Below are 19,661 nucleotides of genomic sequence, written 5' to 3'. Positions count from 1 at the left end.
CAGTACAATGAGCCAGCAGCTCTGTGGCTTCAGAAAGAAGTTAGTCATATTCCAAATGACACAAAACACATAACATCAATACTTCCTTATTACTATTTTTGTTACGGTTGCATAACTTTCCTTAATTAGGGACATTCATAACCATTTTCATTAAGAAGCTCTTAGTTCCTTGTTTGTTCTTTGCTCATTTCTTACTCACTCCCAGGTAAGTACAGTACAATTCACTTAGCAACAGTTCATAGTAACAGTATGAAGAAAATTGTTTCTATGTAAAGACAAATTAATACAAAAATATAAATTGTGTCTCCAAAAACATGAGACACATGAGACATAACATTGAACTGAATTACATTCACCACTGTTCATATCAGGTATTAATAATACTACTATACTATAATACTTTTTTCCTTTTGTTATTAATGTTAGTATATAGAGCACAAGGTTTTCAAATAAAGTGATAGCAGATATTTTATTATAAACAAGAAGCAGCAGGTAGAAAAAACTAAAAAGTCTCCCAGAATATAGACTGAAGACTGACTGCTGGCTCTGTTTCAGTTACAGTCTGATTCTTCATTCAAAGTCAGGTGAAAACACTTCAAGTTCATACAAAGAAATCAGTACAAAACGACCACCTTCGCCAAATAAGATGATGCTTGACGATATACTGTGTAAGTCAAACCTGACTGAACTATCTATGATTTTGTTTTCTCGTCGACAGTCCACAAACTCTTCAGTACTGCTGACGTTATCAGGTGGGGTGAAAAATACCTGAGTTAATAGGCACCTATCCATCTGTGACAGATGAAGTGGTGAACACCTGCGGGGAGGCAGGACGGTGACAGGAGTGGCGTTAGAGGAGGTGGGGCGTGGGACGCTTGCCCTACCAGGAAACACCATTTAAATGCAAAGTGGGAGTGTGTAGTCGTCCTGGATTTAACACGAGAGAAGTCGAAGCATCACTCCGACCGGGAAACTACAAGTCTTTTTGTCATAAAACAGTGCCCAGCAACGACGGCAAAGCTTGAGTCATGTGTGGTAAGTTCTTTTTTAATTGACTTAATATTTTTTGTTAAACTTATTGGAGTAACTGCGCGTATTACGCATAGAAATCGCCTTTACGGGCTCCTGCAGTTCCAAGTGGCCTTCTACATTACTGTTTTATTGCATGTAAACTACGCGATGAAGCCAGAAATGTGCGAGGTTATCAGCTTTTACTTGGTCTTATGTAGTTTTACCGATCTTGATCAGTTGTAGTGGTTAAATCGCAACACTTGTAAAAAAAATAATTCTGTTTTCTGAACTGTGAGGATTCCTGAAGAGCTTTACGCACAACTGCTACGTGTCAGTATTTTTTTTTTCCTCACTGGTGTTGACTGCAGAACAGTCAAGTCATACCAATCACACTTCAAATAAGATGCAACTGATGGTCGTTACCGTGTGTCACTGAAGTGACTCACTCACATCCACCCACCACAACAACGTAAAGTTGAGCCCAATACTGGGTCTGGCAACTTTTGACAGCTTCTCGCAAGTCCAACCATCGAACAGGGACATTTACAGCCGAAAGTAAATCTTTAACAGTCGTTCGGCCTTTCCTCGCTTCTGCAAGGAAGAGGCCAAGGTTGTGGGAGTTGACCGCAACCTGCCTACCTGGCTGCTGCAACACTGCGCGCAATGTGCGTCCGTCAATGGCCAGCTGTGTGCCAGCGGGAGCAGAGCTTCCCGGAATATTCCTATAGGACGTACGTGCGCGATCTCACACATACAAACACACACACACACACACAGTAGGGGGGAGGCTGCACTTAATATATATATATATATATATGGACAACATACCCAGTAACCTCATGCTGTATACACACTGTTATTTTTTGATCTAATAAAGAGAAGCATCATCTTGACTAACTCGTGTAATTAAATGTAATTAGATGCCATTCCTGGTTTCTCAATCTGCCTGTTGTGTGCTCCCTTCCCAAGAATATTAGGTGAACAACTTGGGTGAAGATTATAGATGATACAAATGATAAAGCTGAAATCTAAGAGTCAACCTCACTAACCAGCTTTGTTCTTCCTTAATGACCAATCGACAAACCAGACCGTGGATATTATATGGATATTACTGTCACATAACATGGCCACTGTTAAAATATCAAAGATTCAATCAAAAGACTGCACACTTGGCAGTTGTGTAAATTCTGCCTACAAGTTTAAGCATCTCAGAGGATTCAAGTTCTGTTTCTCTTTCTCCCTCTCTAAAAGGGATCTTTGCCTACCTAAATTATCGAGTGACTCGCACCAGAAAGGAGATATTTGAGACGCTAGTGAAGGGACTGCAGAGACTGGAGTACAGAGGCTACGATTCAGCAGGTGAGACACTCGGCTTCACAGTGTTTCCATACACACACACACACACACACACAGACACACACACATCATGCACAAAAGCCTAGTATTCCTTGCCAGCACCTGTGTGTCACATCCAAAAATTAATCTAGGCAACATTTCATTGCGGTTAAAAAAAACATTTTATTATTTGCAGGTAAAAGACTACTTGAACATTATTACACATTCATCTGTGTGAACATTACACACACAGATTGATGATTCATTTTTTATGGTTATACTAACAATCAATATCACGTCACTCGTTGGTTTAGTACAGTAAGGACACGACAACACCCTGACCCACTAAACTGCTTCCTACCACATGTTATTAACACCATTTTATTTTGAATGGAATGATGTGTGACTTGTATTACAGGTGACACATACAATTACTTGACAGCATGAGGCAGGTGCCATTTAGGCACACCTAAATCATTAAACAGAAGAGGAAGTATCATCATAGATACTACTAGACACACTCCCACTGTACTTTAAGAAGCTCCAGTGACTTCAGACTTCAAAAACCTCTTGTCATCTGGATAAGTTATAATGTCCACATGCAACAGAAACACACACCCACAAGTGTAAGTACGCTTTGTGTTTGTTCATCCTATTTGAGCAGGATGAAGCCACAGGACTAAAAGGTCCTTTCATGGCTGGTAGATGACATGTCTTACACACACACACACACACACACACACACACACACACACACACACACATACACAATGAATAATACCTCAGATACAGAAGTACTTGATCCTCACGATTGACTTCCCCAATATCTTGTCTTGATGAATCTAAAGCTGAATTTGACCTTTCACCACTATTATATAGAATACTTTGAATCTGTGACAGTTGTGTGTTTAGTGTCTTTCTGTGTGACCCTACAAAAGTACACATTTCATTCCCCTCCTGCTTGTTTGCAGGTATCGCTGTGGATGGCCCAAACAAGACGACCTCTGACATCAACAGCAACACCATCTGTTTGGTCAAGCAGAAGGGGAAGGTCAAGGCTCTGGATGAGGAACTCTACAGTGGGTTTTCCACATTTGATTAATATTTCTCTCAGCAGATATTCTGTGTATCAATAAATAAGTAAAGGGATTTTGTTCGCATGATCATGTGATGATAGTAAATAAGTTTTTAGTGACTGTGCTCCATGTATATGGGCAGAAAATGCTCCATTTAGTTGGTTATGGTTATTTGAAAATCTCGTTATTGTGACCTGTGTTATTTTCCTCGTCCTTTCTTGATGCAAACATTTTGAGGAAAATGTGAAAATAAAACTCAAAAGCACCACTCTCCCCTCACTGAGCATCATGTGCTGCATTTTTCTGTCTTTAAAATTCCCTGCAGTCTGTTCATGTCAGTGAAAGGATTGGTGTTGTGTTTTGCTTGTTCAGAGAAAGACTCGCTGGAACTGGACGAGGAGCTCTGCACACACTTTGGCCTCGCTCACACTCGATGGGCCACACACGGAGAGCCGAGCGCTCTCAACAGCCACCCTCATCGCTCCGACAAGGATAATGGTAATTTGTACTTTCATGCATGCTTACATGTTCAGTATATAAACGCATCAACAGCCATAATCAACCACCATAAATCTATGCAAAAAATATGTAGGAACGTCAGTAAACGTAACTTCAATGAAACACGCTAGTTGCATTTGATAATCATTAAAAAAAGGAAATTAATAATAATGATCATATTTTGTTTTCCAATGACTCCAGTAGTCACATGTTATGAATACTTTATTTGTCAGCCTATAATAATAACCTCATAACTACAAAACTGGGCATTAAAATAGAAGGTTAAGACGTCATATACCTGTCATACACACCCATACACACCTTCTATTCTAATCAGCTGTGCACCCTTCACTTTGCCATTAGTGTGCCATGTTATTAGATCTGTCAATAATGTACCTTGGCTTTAGACCAAGGTATGTAACCTCATAAAAGTCCAAAGTGTGAGACTCTCGCACAGAACAGGAAAGAAACTGTGTTACCAAGTCACCTCTGTTTGTAGTATATTACAGTTTAGTAGTGTTCTACATTGGTATATTATTAATTGGCCTGTCATTTATGATAACTTATCACCTTGTTTGTTTGTAACCCTTTTGGAAGTACATGTGGTTGCCTTTGTTATCCCGCTCTACCATGTCATTGTGGTAACACTGCATTGTTGTTATCTTAGCTGCTCCTAAATCCACTGCTGAGCACGATCTTCCTGTGCTCAAAGTAACATTCTTTGAATAATGACAACCAGTTTGACCTGGTTGGCAGTTAGACTTGCTATACTTTCCAATTGACTGCAATAGTTAGGATCTACGGATAAGGCAGATGTTTTTAGTTTGTCGAGAGCTTTGACAAAACATGAACGCAGTTAGAGTATGAAGAATCACTGAGAGAGAACAACGAGAGGTCTTATTACAGCTTTGCTAAGACTAGCTTTTGGCCTTTAGCCCCTTTATCTAATCTTTTCACTCTCGCTGACTTTTTTCCAGAGTTTGTCGTCATCCACAATGGCATCATCACCAATTATAAGGAACTGAAGGAGTACCTGGTAAGTCATCCTATCACAAGGAATTCCTCTTGTACAAGCTATATGATTGGCTATAATACTAAATTCTAAATAATGTGTCAATATACTGTAATGTTGTTCTGTTTAGCCCATGGTTCAAAGCAGGCTGAAATACCAACACTTGCCACAGGTTAGACAAATGTAAATTGCTGGCTATTTCATTAGTTTCGTACATTCAGTTGGGTTAGTTATATAAGTCAGCCTGTCCACTGCCAAGGTAACCAAGCACGTCACAGCTGCGGGTGTTATGGGTGTTGCAACACTGGCACTTTTCACAGAAATATGATTCCACCCCCCACCTCCAACTTTTTCCTGAGGTAGTCATTGATGAAACGAAACTGAATTCCCCGCACATGAAAACCTATTGGTCAAGTTAGACTGATTGAACCGCCATCCAGCCAATCACAGCCATTTGAACAACCCACCAGGCCAGGACAATTGAAGTACGGTGCTTCTGTCACTCCGGTTTTGAGTAGAGTTCTGTTTTTGTAATGTGAAAGCTGCTGTGTTCTTGCCAATTTCACCCACTGACGCCTGATTTGAGTAATGGGTATGCTGGACAATGTAGCTCAATGTAGCTAGTTTTCATCTTGTTGTGTATCATGGATGAAGAATAAGAAAGATAAGAAAAAAGAGATTTAAAGTCTTATTCTTTATATTTTTATGAAAAGCGTGTTTTTTTAACAGACACTAAAAAGTCTGAAGTCATTGCTTAATACTGTGGTATGTGAATGCTGGTGAATATAATATCTTGGAGTGAAGGGTGTGGTGCTACAATGTACATTTTGAACTCAATATTATTTGCATATGGTGTTGAAGAAAATGTAGAGCTGCATGGCATTCAATTTGATTTGGCATGTTGTGGAGACTGGAACGGGGGCCGAAGGCAGGGGGGGTTACGGTTCTCATGTCCCACACCTACAACCCCCACACTTTTGAAATCACTGCTCCTGTAGGTAACCACTGCAAACAAATGACCTACTAAACAAATATAAGTATATATAATGTATTTGCAAGAATGCAACAATATACATACAGAGACACTAGAATATAATTGCATGTTTTTATATTAATGGAGAAGAAAAATTTATGAGTTTTCTAATTTTCTGAAATCACTCCGGCCTTCAGCACCAGAACTGTCTCTTCACAACATTATATAATGTTACTAATAAACTAAGAATGTTTCAGAAGTGATTTGTTCTCACATTAGTCGTTATGAATGCTTTTTACAGGAATAAATAGCAGCGGGAATTTACTTTTTGTTGATAGAAGGAGAAAATCAAATTATTAAATTAAAACTTAAATACATAAAAAACAATGAATATGAAATTCTTTTTTCTGAATGGTGGAGAGTTGTTACATGTGAAGATTGTGTGCTCATGTGTAAGCATAAAATTACTGGAAAATTAGTGTCATCCACTGCAGTGTGTCACTTTAGCAAACTACTGAAGATGTTACTTGGTTGATCAATAATATTTTCACTTAACTATTGTAGGTAAATAGCTGTTCACTCACACCAGTGACATGAGAAAAGAAGTAATGCTCATTATTTCAATTACCTCTCGGTTCATAAGTTTGCAAATATAGCCCCGCCAAATATACAATGGCCACTGTCCTCACAAGACAAACAACAGCATGATTGTTTGTTCAACTACCGACAATGTCCTGACAGTTTTTGTGTGTAAATGTAACTAATCCTTAACAAGTAAGGTGGAAGATCATGAAATTGACATATGAACCCTTTTTTGTAACTGTCGTTCGTACAGCAATGGTTTTTGAGTCATTTTGGATGCCTGCTACACCCCAATACAGACTTCATATCCTCTGCATGTTTATGTAAAAATGATATGTATATGTTAATATATACTGTATCTCTTACCTACCTCAGATCACCAAAGGATATGAGTTTGAGTCAGAGACAGACACTGAGGTGATTCCCAAATTGATCAAATATGTTTATGACAACCGGGAGAGTGACAGCGTCTCCTTCTCCACGCTGGTAGAGAGGGTCATTCAGCAGCTGGTGAGTAGCTCACACATCAGCACATCACTGACAACACTGACTGCTCCAAAACAAAACCAACCAACACCTACACACATACACATACACACACAACCACACATTTAACAGCTGGACAGGTGGTGTTACAATACTACTCTTTTTTTAGTATGTACAACATGAGAACTTCACTTTTATTTCCTCCCTCCACAGTTTCTGTGGCGTTTTTGAGAATGGAAACTTTTATAAACAGTTTTCTGGTAACTATGAGGGACAGCATCATGTCACTAAGTGTCATTATCCGGTCATACACACATACTCACTCATTGGCTCATTCTACAGTGTGTGAAACTGCTTAAATTTCCTGTCCATTAAAACACAGTACACCATCACAAAACAGCCGCTATGGCAACCACCCTAACAGCATCACAAGTGACATCACCTCTTTACAGAAGCTGAGTTTTCGGGTGAGGTGAAGCAAGCCTCTTTTTTTCCATTGTATGACTTTTACTCCTCGGAGTTTGACACTTTTGAGTTGTCTCTACTTAGAAGAACAGAGGAGGTAATAGCAGCCATTTTGAATGTGGAGTAATGGGAACCAGATAGTTCGACCCACAAACAGCCTTACTACGACCATGACATGCTTACCCCCGCCCCCCCCTAAACTTTCAACATCACACGCACACAACCAGCCAGTTCTGCTTCTAACCACCACAGGCGGCATTGCAGAAAGTGCTTTCGAAACACAGCTGATGTTATACAATAGAGGTCTTATTTCCCTCACACACACCCCACCACCATTCCCTGCTCCTTCCCAAGACTCAACCACACCCCCACCACAACTACTAAACCCCACAGGGCCAGGAGAAACATTTGTTTGTGTTCAGAAAATGTTTACGTTACTCTCTCTAGGAATACTTGATTAGCGCTACATTTTTTAAATTTGAGATTATGAATTGTTTTTCTTCCTCCTCCCTGACGCTAGTGTATTATCAGTCTTTCATCACACTCATGTAAACTCTGCGTTTCCTCTTGCTTCTTTCTGTCTCAGGAGGGGGCTTTCGCTCTCGTGTTTAAAAGCCGTCACTTCCCTGGAGAGGCTGTGTCAACCAGGTTAGTACGCGCACACACACAGACACGCACACACACACACACACACACACACACACACACACACACACTGCTGATGTTTCACTTCACATTATGGTCCAGTATCTGTGCAATGATCTGGACTCAATGGAGATGAGTCATCCTCGCTGTGAAGCAATCCCAAATACGATTTCAGGAGATTCCTTTGATTCACTCATTCTGGCTTATGTCAGCTAACATCCATTACATTTGACACGTTATGACTCTTGCTTGTGCTTTGCTTACGCTAATGGCTAATTCTACTGTTTTTCGAGCGCGTAAGTGTGCGTAATTTCCCGCACAACTGCATGTGTCAGTCCTATCTGTGTCTTAAGACCAAGGCAAAGAGGGAGCAGAGCAGAGGTTGAATTCAGTTTCCCTCTCTACCTCCTGGGCCTCTGGCCGCCGGGTTGCTGGCCCTCCACTGGCTTCTCTGTGACTCATTACCGGAGAGACTAGAGAGTTTCCTGTTTCGGCCTTGGGGAAATGCCCCTGCCAGCATGACTCCTGGTTAATCACCTCTCATCTTTTTATCTTATTTTATACCTACCTGGTTCAGTGAGCCGTCGTGGATCATGGAGAGGGAAGGTGCCTGAGCAAAGGAGTGAGAGACTTAGAGAGAGAAAAAGGAGGAGGGCAGAAGGGCAAAGAAATGTAGAGAGATAAGTGGGCTTTGATTTATGGTTTATGCAAAAAGGTTTCCTGGCAGTGCCAACGCTGGCAAGGATAATAATTCTCAATTGTCCATTGTCTGCTTGTAGTTAGAGAAATTTCTTCTAGATAATATATTGCACCAATTTAGATAAACTGAGAGACTGTAGTTTTGGCAAATATGCTGAATTATCAGCATTGTCGCTCATGATACCGGAATGTTTGTTTAGTGATGCTTGTCACCCGCCCTTTGTTGTCAAGGATCGATCTCCTGGCAGGACTTTTACTCTCTTTACAGCGTTTCTTGCTTTGTCTCATTCTGTTGTTCTTCCATTCTCTCTCTTTCCACCCCACCACCTCTTTCTCTTACTTTTCTTTCATCCCCCTCTGCTTCCCTTCTTCCCGTCTCTCCCTCCCTCAGGGTAAATATTGTATTGGATAGCGACCACATGTTTCTGTTTGCAAGCCTCCCTTTTCAAGCCCCACACCCCTTAAAACAACCAGTGGTCTTACGTCAGTGTAGCCGAGCCCCGGAGAAAGCTTAACCGGAGAGAGAAAAAGGGATCCAGATAGAGAAAGAGGGAGGGGAAAAAGAAGAAATAAGGAGAGGCCTTTTGGACTGAGTTTCTCAAGAGTCTTGTATCATAATAACTAACTTGCCATGAAGAGGTTTTGTTTTGATGCACTGTGTGCAGTCTGTAAAGCTTTCTTCGGATTTAAGGTTGGTTTCATCACACCCTCCTCACTCACCTGTCTAGTCCACATGTGGTCGTACCTTCTCAGCATCCACAGCCAATCAGAAAAGCCCACATAGAATCCCTCAGCCAATGAGGAAGTAGTGTGACTCAGTCCAGGAACTGTGAGGAAATCCTAAAGGGATGTAGACAGATGAAGGATCAGTTTCTATGTTCAAGATAAGATATTAGTGGGGAGAACTCTGACACAGGGGCAAACCTCAGAATTGTGTGAACTTAATGTTACAATGATGTTTAGGATAATACGGTAGTCAAATTGCCTCAACATTCACAGCAAGGTACAACATGAGAGTGTGTGTCTGACATTGTTGTGTGTCTACAAAACATAATCCTCTCCTTTCTCCCACACTTTCTCCCCCTCTCTCTCTCCATGCCTGCTTCATTCTTGTCCCGGCAGGAGAGGAAGTCCGTTGCTCATTGGTGTGCGAAGCAAGCATGAGCTGTTGACCGAACACATTCCCATCCAGTACAACAGTGGTGAGCTGTGTTCCTCTCTCTCTGTCTGCCATTATCCGCTTACACTTCAACCTCAATTATTGCCTAAATGCACTCTCACACACACAGACCTGCTGTAGGTACATACATTCACAGCAGCATACGCAGAGGTTAGATAGACGACATAAATTAAATTTATGACAGAGTATGTAGTATTTCATTATCTAATTTAATAGCACTGCTGATTATCGCCTTACAGCATACGTGCCTCTGAGCACTAGATACTCAGTCACATAGGTAATAAATTGCATAAGTCATATGTGATAAGACTGTTCGATACTGTATTGTCAGCAGCCATACCATCATGTACCCTGTTTCTGCTGAATGACGAAAGCTAAGCAGGTGTTGGTTTGGTCAGTTCTTGGATGAGAGACCTCCTGGGATAAACTAGGTTGCTGTTGGAAATGGTGTTTGGTGGGCCAAAAGGGGGCAATCTTTCCTTTGGTCCTAATAAATCCCAGTGCAGTGACGGGGACACTGTGCCGTAAGAGATGCTGTCATTCAGATGAGACGTTAAACCGATGACCTGCCTCTCTGTGGTCATTAAAGATCCCATGGTAGTTATTGTAAAGAGTAGGGGGTTCCCCGGTGTTCCTGGCGATACTCCCAACCTGGCTCTCTCCATCTGGCCACCTAATCATCCCCCAGTGTAATTGGCTCAATGAATCCCTCCCTCTCCACCTCAAGCTGATGTGTGGTGAGCCTTCTGGCACGAAATGGCTGCCATACATCACCCAGGTGGGTGCTACATATTGGTGGTGGTTGAGATGAGTCCCCTCCTTTCACTGTGAAGTGCTTTGGGTATCGACGGGTATTATTATTATTATTATTATTGTTGTTATTATTATTATAATGGTCTGTGTTTAGCTCCACATATCTCTGTCATAGTAGACTGAGACGTATTGAGTTATTGTTTAAGATATGTGGATCAGGGTTAGGTGGACCAAGAGCTGCTTCCTCAGTCTTAACACAGCAAAAAAGTATAAAGAATAAATGCCAAAATAAAACATAAAACACAAATAAAATGTATCACATTTAACCTTTTCTAAAACCACTTTTAAACACAACTTTAAACAATAACACTATTCTACATTTGTTGTCAACAAAGCCCATGAAAAGACCAAGAGCAACAATGTATTAGTCCGTCTCTCAGCTTCATGCACCAAGTGAGGTTGTAAACCTTGAAAAAACGGGTGATGAATATACTATTTTTAAAAATGGCTGAATCATTTCCTGAGACAGTTGGGCAGTGTACGTTTTAGTCAACATTATTCAAACAGGAGTAAAGAGTAAATATTTGTTGGGGACTATTTTCAGCCACTGATTTAGTATGCTAGCGAGTTATTTACAGCAGCAGGATTGTGTATGTGGGATTTAGTCAAAAGGAGCAACAGTATATGTGTTCATAGCAATGAAAGAAATGTCACCAAGTAAAACTGTGTGGCTCATTGATATAACACAGAGGAATAAGCTATGCTGCACAGGTAGTGCTTGTTAGCAGGATCAATAAATTGCTTCTAATTTAACAGGATATGCAGAAAGTTAAGAATTTTCATTAAGCACAGTCAGAGTTCACTCATACACACCACGTGGCCAACTTACACAATACAGTAGCCATAAACATATATCCTATGAAGGGGGTCTTTTCTCACTGGAGTTTAATGTTGCTCTATTCATTGTCTCAGATGTATTGTATCAAATCCATATTGACTCTGTCAGAATGTTTCTCTTGGCCAACTGTTTAAGTACTACAGAATGTTTTGTGGCTCTGTTATTTATTGTGCAATAATTCTGGTAAACACTTTCTTCTTAGAAAGCCCTCTTACTTGAAGAGTTGCCATGTATTTCTGTGTGTAGTTTTACAGGGAATTGTTCTTCATTCAGATACTTTCTGCTCAGAATGTGGTTCTCGCCCAAACAGAGACAGAATTTGAGATTCTTTGTAATATTTCAAACAGATGTGTTTCGAAGAAAACATCTGTCATCATGATTATTCATTGTTAGTAACAACGTGCGTGTTTTGTTTTTTTCAAATTTTTGCTTCTTTTGTCTCTACTGTGCGTAGGACTGTGTCTTAAAGATCTTATCTGTTTACTTAATATTTATGGTTCTTAATGGCTCGAGTGAGATGTGTCCAAAGTACAAAGAAGAGGTGGTGTGATGACAGGAAAAAGCTAAGCTGGGTGTGGCTTTTCAATGCTTCTTGGACTTTTCTTTTTATAACATTTTATGTTTTTCACCCATACATGTGAAGATGATAAGTTGTGTAGTGACAAATACCTCTATTATCACATACTTAAATCGACTTGTATTGTGTTAGGTCTACCTTGTGCCTGTTTAAACAGCATATAAACACCACAGTGAAAGTGCCAAATAAGACCATGCTTGACTCTTTGTCATGCTAGTCCTATTGTAAACTAAGGAGAGGATTGTCCTTGTCCCCGCTCTTCCTCCTGAGCCTAAAAAAGGACACATACACACATTCAGCAAAATAGAACAAATCTGATGACAAATAATATGCATTGATGATTTTCACAGGATAGAGGCCTATCACATCATTTTCACTCCTTGTTCATTTGTTACCGTAAAGCCATTTAGAAGTTTCCTCTTATGATCTTACCGACGAATCAGAATTTCACAACACAGCAAACCCACCCACTTCCACAGCAGCGATCTGACTACATCTGGAAGTTGAGAGGAAGAATTTAAGCGATGAGAACATCTTGATTGTTTTAGTGACTCAAAGCCACCGTGCGACCTCTGACACTTGTCCTCTGGCTTTTGACCCTATAGCTCTCTTCAAGGATGGAGTGCAGGAGAAGAACAGCCATAACCGTCCTGACTGCTCCAACAGTATCGACTCTGTGGGGGATGGCAGAGCTGTGGAGTATTACTTCGCCTCTGACGCCAGGTGAGAAACTAATTATCTGTTTATCCTTTGATGAATCCAACATGGGAATATATCGTTGAATTGTCATTTCTTATTGACTTCTTTCCTCTAGAACAAGAACAATAATCCACAAAAATAAGAAACATGCTTAGTACCCTAAAATCACACTAAAAGACATCATCAGCATGTCTCTGTCTTTTCCTCGACTCACAGTGCCATCATTGAGCACACCAACAAGGTGTTGTACCTGGAGGATAATGACATCGCAGTGGTGACCGGAGGGAAACTCTCCATCCACAGGGTAAACCGGCAGGCCGGTGAGGACCCAGTGAGGGCAATCCAAACACTACAGATGGAGCTGCAACAGATCATGAAAGGTCAGATGATGGATCAAAAAAGCAATTTTGCATTGGTGGAGCTTATGATGACCAATACATTGCTTTTATTTTATTTTAGAAAGTAATTTTGCTTAAAAAGGAGATTATATGAGCATATAAGAGCTCAGACGTTACAAATGACACTAACAAAGCAGCCTCTAACAAATTCTGTAGCATACAAACGGTAACATGCATGTAGTACAGGCTACGAATAAGGTCTGGTTAATAGAGTTATACTTGCATGCCCTCTCCTGGCTGAATAAGTTAAAACATAATACTGCTGGGTTTGTTTGTTTTTTGCATAGACTTTGGCTCCGTATACCACTGTTTTTTTTTTCTTATCTCTTAGAAGGATGTGTCATGTCCTGGGTCATAATACAAAATATTCTCCTCCCTTTGCAGGAAACTTTGACGCCTTCATGCAGAAAGAGATCTTTGAGCAGCCGGAGTCGGTGGTCAACACAATGAGAGGCCGGATTTGTTTCGACTCTAATACAGGTGACCTGTCCTACCTTCAAGGTTTAAGGATATGTCAGACACTCCACCAAGTCCCTGATCTTTTGAATAGGTATTAGCAGGGACTGATTCAGGTTATGCACACAGGATCTGTAGTTTGCCGTGTGTCCTGCTTACCATTGTCTATTCAAAGTACAGTCATAGACTAAAAAAATATTTGCACATCATTACAGTCCACATTTAAACGCCCTCTCTGTCATTCAAATCCTCCAGCTTCCACGTTATACATGTACATGTAAAATGATTTTATACATTTGAAATTGTTCAAAGATGCCTGATTTACTCACTAAACTTGTACTACCTTTTAATTGTACACATAATATGCACAACAAGGCAATCCTTACATGATTGAATGTAAAACATATTCAATAGCTAATGCCTAAGGGACCAGAAACGTGCAGTGAATCAACAGTATGCTGTTTTCTATTTCCTCAGTGGTTCTCGGAGGGCTCAAGGCAAACCTGAAAGAAATTAAACGCTGCAGACGGCTAATTATGATTGGCTGTGGCACCAGTTTCCATGCTGCAGTGGCTGTGAGTAGAGAGATCAAAAATTAAGTTGACCTTGATGATGGCATGTTGTAGGAAAGACAGCTTAGATAATTAGTTTTATATCATAAAGGTAAAATAGAGTGTAATACATGATATTGCTGTTTGCACTGAGAGTGGTAATGATGATGATGATCATGGTTAAGCTGCTGCTTTTGTTTTGATCATTTTCAGACCAGACAGATCCTTGAGGAGTTGACAGAGCTGCCTGTCATGGTGGAGCTGGCAAGCGACTTTCTGGACCGCAACACACCTGTTTTCAGAGATGACGTTTGTTTCTTTATCAGCCAGTCAGGTGACAGCAACACACACACTCCAGGACACCTGTTCTCACAGCACAGTCTTTGCTCATATTTTTTGTCTCCTGAGGTCGCTGGTTTAGTTTTGTTTGATCTTAAACACTCTCTTGAGATGACTGTCTTTTTGTTTCTTTGACAATTCTTACCTGAAACCTCCTTCAATATGATCCTCTTTTGATGAACCTCTCCTTCTATAACAGTGGCCTCCTTGTGCTGTAATTCTGCATCATAAGCATATCTTTTCATTCCCTTTGCTCCCTCAGGAGAGACAGCAGACACATTGATGGCGTTGCGCTACTGCAAGGACCGTGGTGCTCTGACAGTGGGTATAACCAACACTGTGGGAAGCTCCATTTGTAGAGAAACAGACTGCGGAGTCCACATCAATGCCGGGCCTGAGATTGGAGTGGCTAGCACAAAGGTACAGTTTCTACAACATTCAGATAAACTTTGTCTTATCACATGGTGGTCAAACTAAACACAATTTCCTCAAATGTTCACTGCATTTTCATCTGGCAACAGCAATATGCAAAATACACATGTTTTTCATATTTAATATAAGCTGTCCAGCAGTATTAAAAGCACTTTGCACACAATTTAATGATAAAATTCTTCTCTGTAAAAGCTGCACAATAACACAGCAGTGTTATTTTCTAAATAGGCTGATACCACACTGTTCAGTACAGCTTGGGGTAATATGAGTGTTTCTTGTGTGTGTGATCCAGGCGTACACCAGTCAGTTTGTTGCCCTCATCATGTTTGGTTTGATGATGAGTGAGGACAGACTCTCCCTACAGAAGAGAAGACTGGAGATCATCAACAGCCTCAGAGTGCTACCTGGTCAGTGTTTTAACAGACACCAATAAACAAGCAAGCCTATGCCCTTCACAGTCTCAACATGAGCACATCTTTAAATGTAGACAGGCAGATGCTCAGTGATGTTTAGCCATATATGACAAATCAAGCTAACAAAACACTGTCATAATCTCATCACAAGACCTCCACATCCACATGACGCATTATTATTCTGCTCTCCTAGAAATGATAGAGAAGGTGTTGTCTCTGGATGACAAGATCAAGGCCATCGCCCATGAACTGTATCAGCAAAAGTCTCTTCTGGTCATGGGCCGAGGTTTCAACTATGCCACTTGCCTAGAGGGGGCGCTGGTGAGTCTAGAATACTTCAGTGTAGTATGTGTAAAAAATGCAATTTGGCATATGATTATGACACTCATAATGTCTTTTGTGTGTGTTATCTTTATTCAGGATTATGTTCTGAGCTACTTTTATTCCTATTTTTCTAATGCAGAAAATCAAGGAGATCACCTACATGCACTCAGAAGGCATCCTGGCTGGTGAGCTGAAGCATGGACCTCTGGCACTCATAGACAAACACATGCCAGTCATCATGGTCATCATGAAAGATGCCTGCTACACTAAGTGCCAGAACGCTCTGCAACAAGTCACTGCCAGAGCGGTAGGTCCTGGAAAAATATATTAATAGGGCTCTGAAACGCACAGATGCATGCACACAAACATGACATTCAGAGAGCAATAGTAGAATAAACTTATAAAATAAAATATATAACCAATCAGTCATAAAAGTATGGCAAAGAGCACAGAGCCCAGGTACGTCATGTAAGAGAAAGGTGCAGGGGTAATAAATTAGATAAGAGTCATAGTAAGACAACCGCACACACACACACAGAGTATTCTCATAAATGACGAAATAAAAATGGACTGACTAATGTTAATGGTTTTATCCTCTATGCCTCTCTCTCTCTCTCCATCAGGGTCGGCCCATCATCTTGTGTTGCCAAGACGACACTGAAGTGACCAGAAATGCCTACAGGACCATCGAGCTCCCACATACTGTGGACTGTCTGCAGGGCATCCTCAGTGTCATCCCCTTGCAGCTCCTGTCATTCCACTTGGCTGTGCTGCGTGGATATGACGTATGTAGACATCTTTTTTTTTTGACTCAATGCAACCTTGCAAATTCTCAGTGTATAGTAGTATAATAGTGTAGTGTAAGTATAGTAGCAGTAGTGTATGGTAGTATAAAAACACAGTCTTTCGTACTTCAAGTATTTTTTCTTTAAGATTTGTGTTAAGTAATGAACAAAAATGTCAAACTGTCTGCTAATTAGTCGATTACTAATCTGGGTCCCAGACATAAGGAAGATCATACAAACAATCAAATATTAAGTCTTTCTATGATATACTATCAGGACATGTGCGTCCAGAAGGGTCCAACTGCAGACCGACCTCCCTCCTGAGGCATCAGTTCTGTTAACCAATGGGGTTTGAGCATGAGTAGTAGGGTTCTGTTGTATGAAGTTCGTAAACTTTCACTTATTTCACCTCAGCAGTCCACCACAGTTTGTTTCTGAACAAAATTGAGACAAGAAATAAGCTATCTAGTTGCTGAATCTTCACTCATATTAGATTTACAAGGCCTAATTTAAAAGTTTGTTCCGACTTTCATAAGACAAGGGCACTGTTGCACTATATATTGTCTTCATATATTTATAATTAGATTTCTAATATGTAGTTTTCATATAATTATATTTTGTCAACTATGACCTGGCAATCGAGTTCTGAAACAAGATACAATACATCCTCCAACCAGGGGGGGGCGGTAGTACCTGCATGAGAGAGGTCTGAGGAGGGAGGTCTGAGGTGCTGCAGTTGGACCCTCTCGAAACTGTCCTGTCTAAATACTGCAAATATCATTGTTTTATTAAAATACAATATAATCACTGGACACACTGTATTAACCTGAACTTATTAACTATTAACTTTTCATCAGATAATTTTAAATAGGTCCGTAGATATTTTCACACATTGATATCAAGATTATACTATGATGCTAATTCAAAACTGTGTGGGAGTATGAATTTGACTGCACATATATTTTAAAACATCTTGCACATATAATTTGCTATTGAAATGTTTGCAGTTGCTTCTATCTGCACGTGGCTTTGACACAGTTGTGTATTTGTTTAAATGTCATGATATGCATATGCATGATTCAGATACATGCAGCAGTTCAAGCTTTTTCCACCAGATGTGGGACTGGGTGGTACAACCTAAAAATTATATTTTAATTTATATTAAAATGTGGACTTAAGTTGAATTTAAATGCAGCACATGACTCTGGGAGACTATGACATGTAATAGCCTGCAGTTAATTAATTATTAATATATTGTATGGTGGTTGTGTGTGTGTGTGTGTGCAATTTGTTTCACTTTCTCATGGCAGCTGCAGCACTGCTTGAAATTAAATGTTTTAAGTTTAATTATAAATACTGTGAACTGAGTGTTTAGACATTTGCCTTGAGAGACATCTCTCTCACCAATTTTGACAGGCACCGTTCTTTACATGTCAACATGATGACCCACAGTAATATAATTACTTTTTTTACTATAGGGTCAGGGACCCAAGCATCAGTGTGTGCATTATGGTTTTTTCTTTCTTAACACTACAATGAGAGCTTTTTAAAATCTATTTTTTGTTAGCCTGCAAATGTGCACTTGTTTTAGCATAAAATGAAAGTGTATGCTCCCTTGTTAATATGCAGTACACTTCATGTAACATGCCACATATAGCCAAATCTGTATCATGGCATATCTTCACATCCTTGGCACCCTAATACAATGTAATGTTTCCAAAGTGGGAAATATGTACAGTACAGAATCACTGATTACAGATAATTTGCTCTAACAAACTTCTGTCTCTTGTTGCAGGTTGACTGTCCCAGAAACTTGGCCAAGTCTGTGACAGTGGAATAATTACAGTTCACAACGTACAGGAAAGGAGAGAGGAAGGCTCATAGATTTACAGTGCAATTGTAAAATTGAACGTTCAGTATGTTTTTGTGTGTATGCATGTGTGTGTGTGTCTGTGTATGTGTGTGTGTGAGCGCAGATGAGAGTCTGAGTGACAAATGGAAGAGGGAGGTATACGGTACAATGACTTTTTTTTTATAAAAAGAGAAATGTGAAGTCCGACCAATACACTGCTGAGGAAGTACTAGTGCCATCGAGGCCTTGCGGAACAATCTATGAAAACACCTTACACACATCCAAAGCAACATGCTGTGCCTTTTTCTTATTATGACTTGAGCCAAAAATACACACAACAGGCTTAATAGAAAAGCATTGATATGGTATATTGAAGTGTTTACAGTTGTGCAATATGGGAACCAAATGTACATTATGAATGTGCACAATCATGAATGAAGTGATCCATTCTCTTCATTTTATGAATTTCTTATGTCCATTGGGGGCTTCTAATCTATCCATTGCATTATGGGAAATGTAGGAATTATGCAGTTTTGTGCCAGAGATATCTCTTGGTTATGAAAATCTCATGTTATATGTATTTTATTGCACATTCATTCAGTCACTGTGCCTGGTGGGTCATTATCCCATAAATACAATATTTTCAGCAGAAGCTAAGAGAAGATATCTAGCTTTCAAATTATTACTTGATTGTATTCTTTTGACATGTTTCTGCTCCATTTTTATTATTTCATTTTAATTTAAAATATACTGTATGTCTATTCTGTTTGACAGAATGGCAGCTTCCAAAGGTAGTTTGTGGTAGAACATGATCTTTTTTTGCAGGCATTCTGTATACATGTCATAGGGTAGATAATTTCAATGGACATACTTAAAAATTATTTAAAGAGCAATCATGCAGCAACATAAAAAAGTACCATGACTTTTAATAATACTTTGTTTTGTCAGCTGTTTGTATGGGTTTATCATAATGATAATATTCTGTATTTATCTGATTTTTATTTTATAGGGGTTAAAGAGGGGGTTTGAATTATATCTGTAACTATGATTGTATTTTATAATGTATATTTTATAGACACAAACAGACACTATCAATCAATAAATAGACAAAGCATTCTACTGAAAGTGTGTGGCTGTTTTTTCCTTATTTCTCCACCTGCTAGTGTTTGCTGTAAGTAAGATCAGATTTTGATGCTATTTGCTAGGCTAGGCATAGTGAGAT

The 19,661-nt window shown here is 39.8% G+C and overlaps 1 protein-coding gene across 1 annotated transcript; it reads left to right on the top strand.

Annotated features, from left to right (window-relative positions):
* The first annotated feature begins 922 nt into the window (after window positions 1–922).
* gfpt2 (glutamine-fructose-6-phosphate transaminase 2) lies at window positions 923–19,545 on the top strand. The gene is made up of 19 exons (XM_042419970.1): window positions 923–1,035; window positions 2,263–2,370; window positions 3,318–3,425; window positions 3,795–3,920; window positions 4,898–4,956; window positions 6,863–6,997; window positions 8,025–8,086; window positions 9,905–9,984; window positions 12,796–12,913; window positions 13,106–13,269; window positions 13,672–13,767; window positions 14,221–14,318; window positions 14,508–14,628; window positions 14,896–15,053; window positions 15,358–15,472; window positions 15,672–15,799; window positions 15,942–16,109; window positions 16,426–16,587; window positions 18,383–19,545. Exons 1-19 carry the CDS (start codon window positions 1,029–1,031, stop codon window positions 18,425–18,427), a joined length of 2,058 nt encoding a protein of 685 aa, XP_042275904.1. The 5' UTR covers window positions 923–1,028; the 3' UTR covers window positions 18,428–19,545.
* Window positions 19,546–19,661: the final 116 nt, after the last annotated feature.

Source organism: Thunnus maccoyii, chromosome 8 (assembly GCF_910596095.1).
Source record: "Thunnus maccoyii chromosome 8, fThuMac1.1, whole genome shotgun sequence".
NCBI classification, from domain to species: Eukaryota; Metazoa; Chordata; class Actinopteri; order Scombriformes; family Scombridae; genus Thunnus; species Thunnus maccoyii.
Note: the sequence above shows the minus strand (reverse complement) of the source record. Positions and strands in the feature narration are given on the sequence as shown.

Excerpts from the sequence above, each read along its gene's own strand:
- gfpt2 (XM_042419970.1), top strand. Across the intron at positions 15,473-15,671 it reads CAGCCTCAGAGTGCTACCTG|AAATGATAGAGAAGGTGTTG; the intron begins GTCAGTGTTTTA and ends CTGCTCTCCTAG. Across the intron at positions 15,800-15,941 it reads CTTGCCTAGAGGGGGCGCTG|AAAATCAAGGAGATCACCTA; the intron begins GTGAGTCTAGAA and ends TTTCTAATGCAG.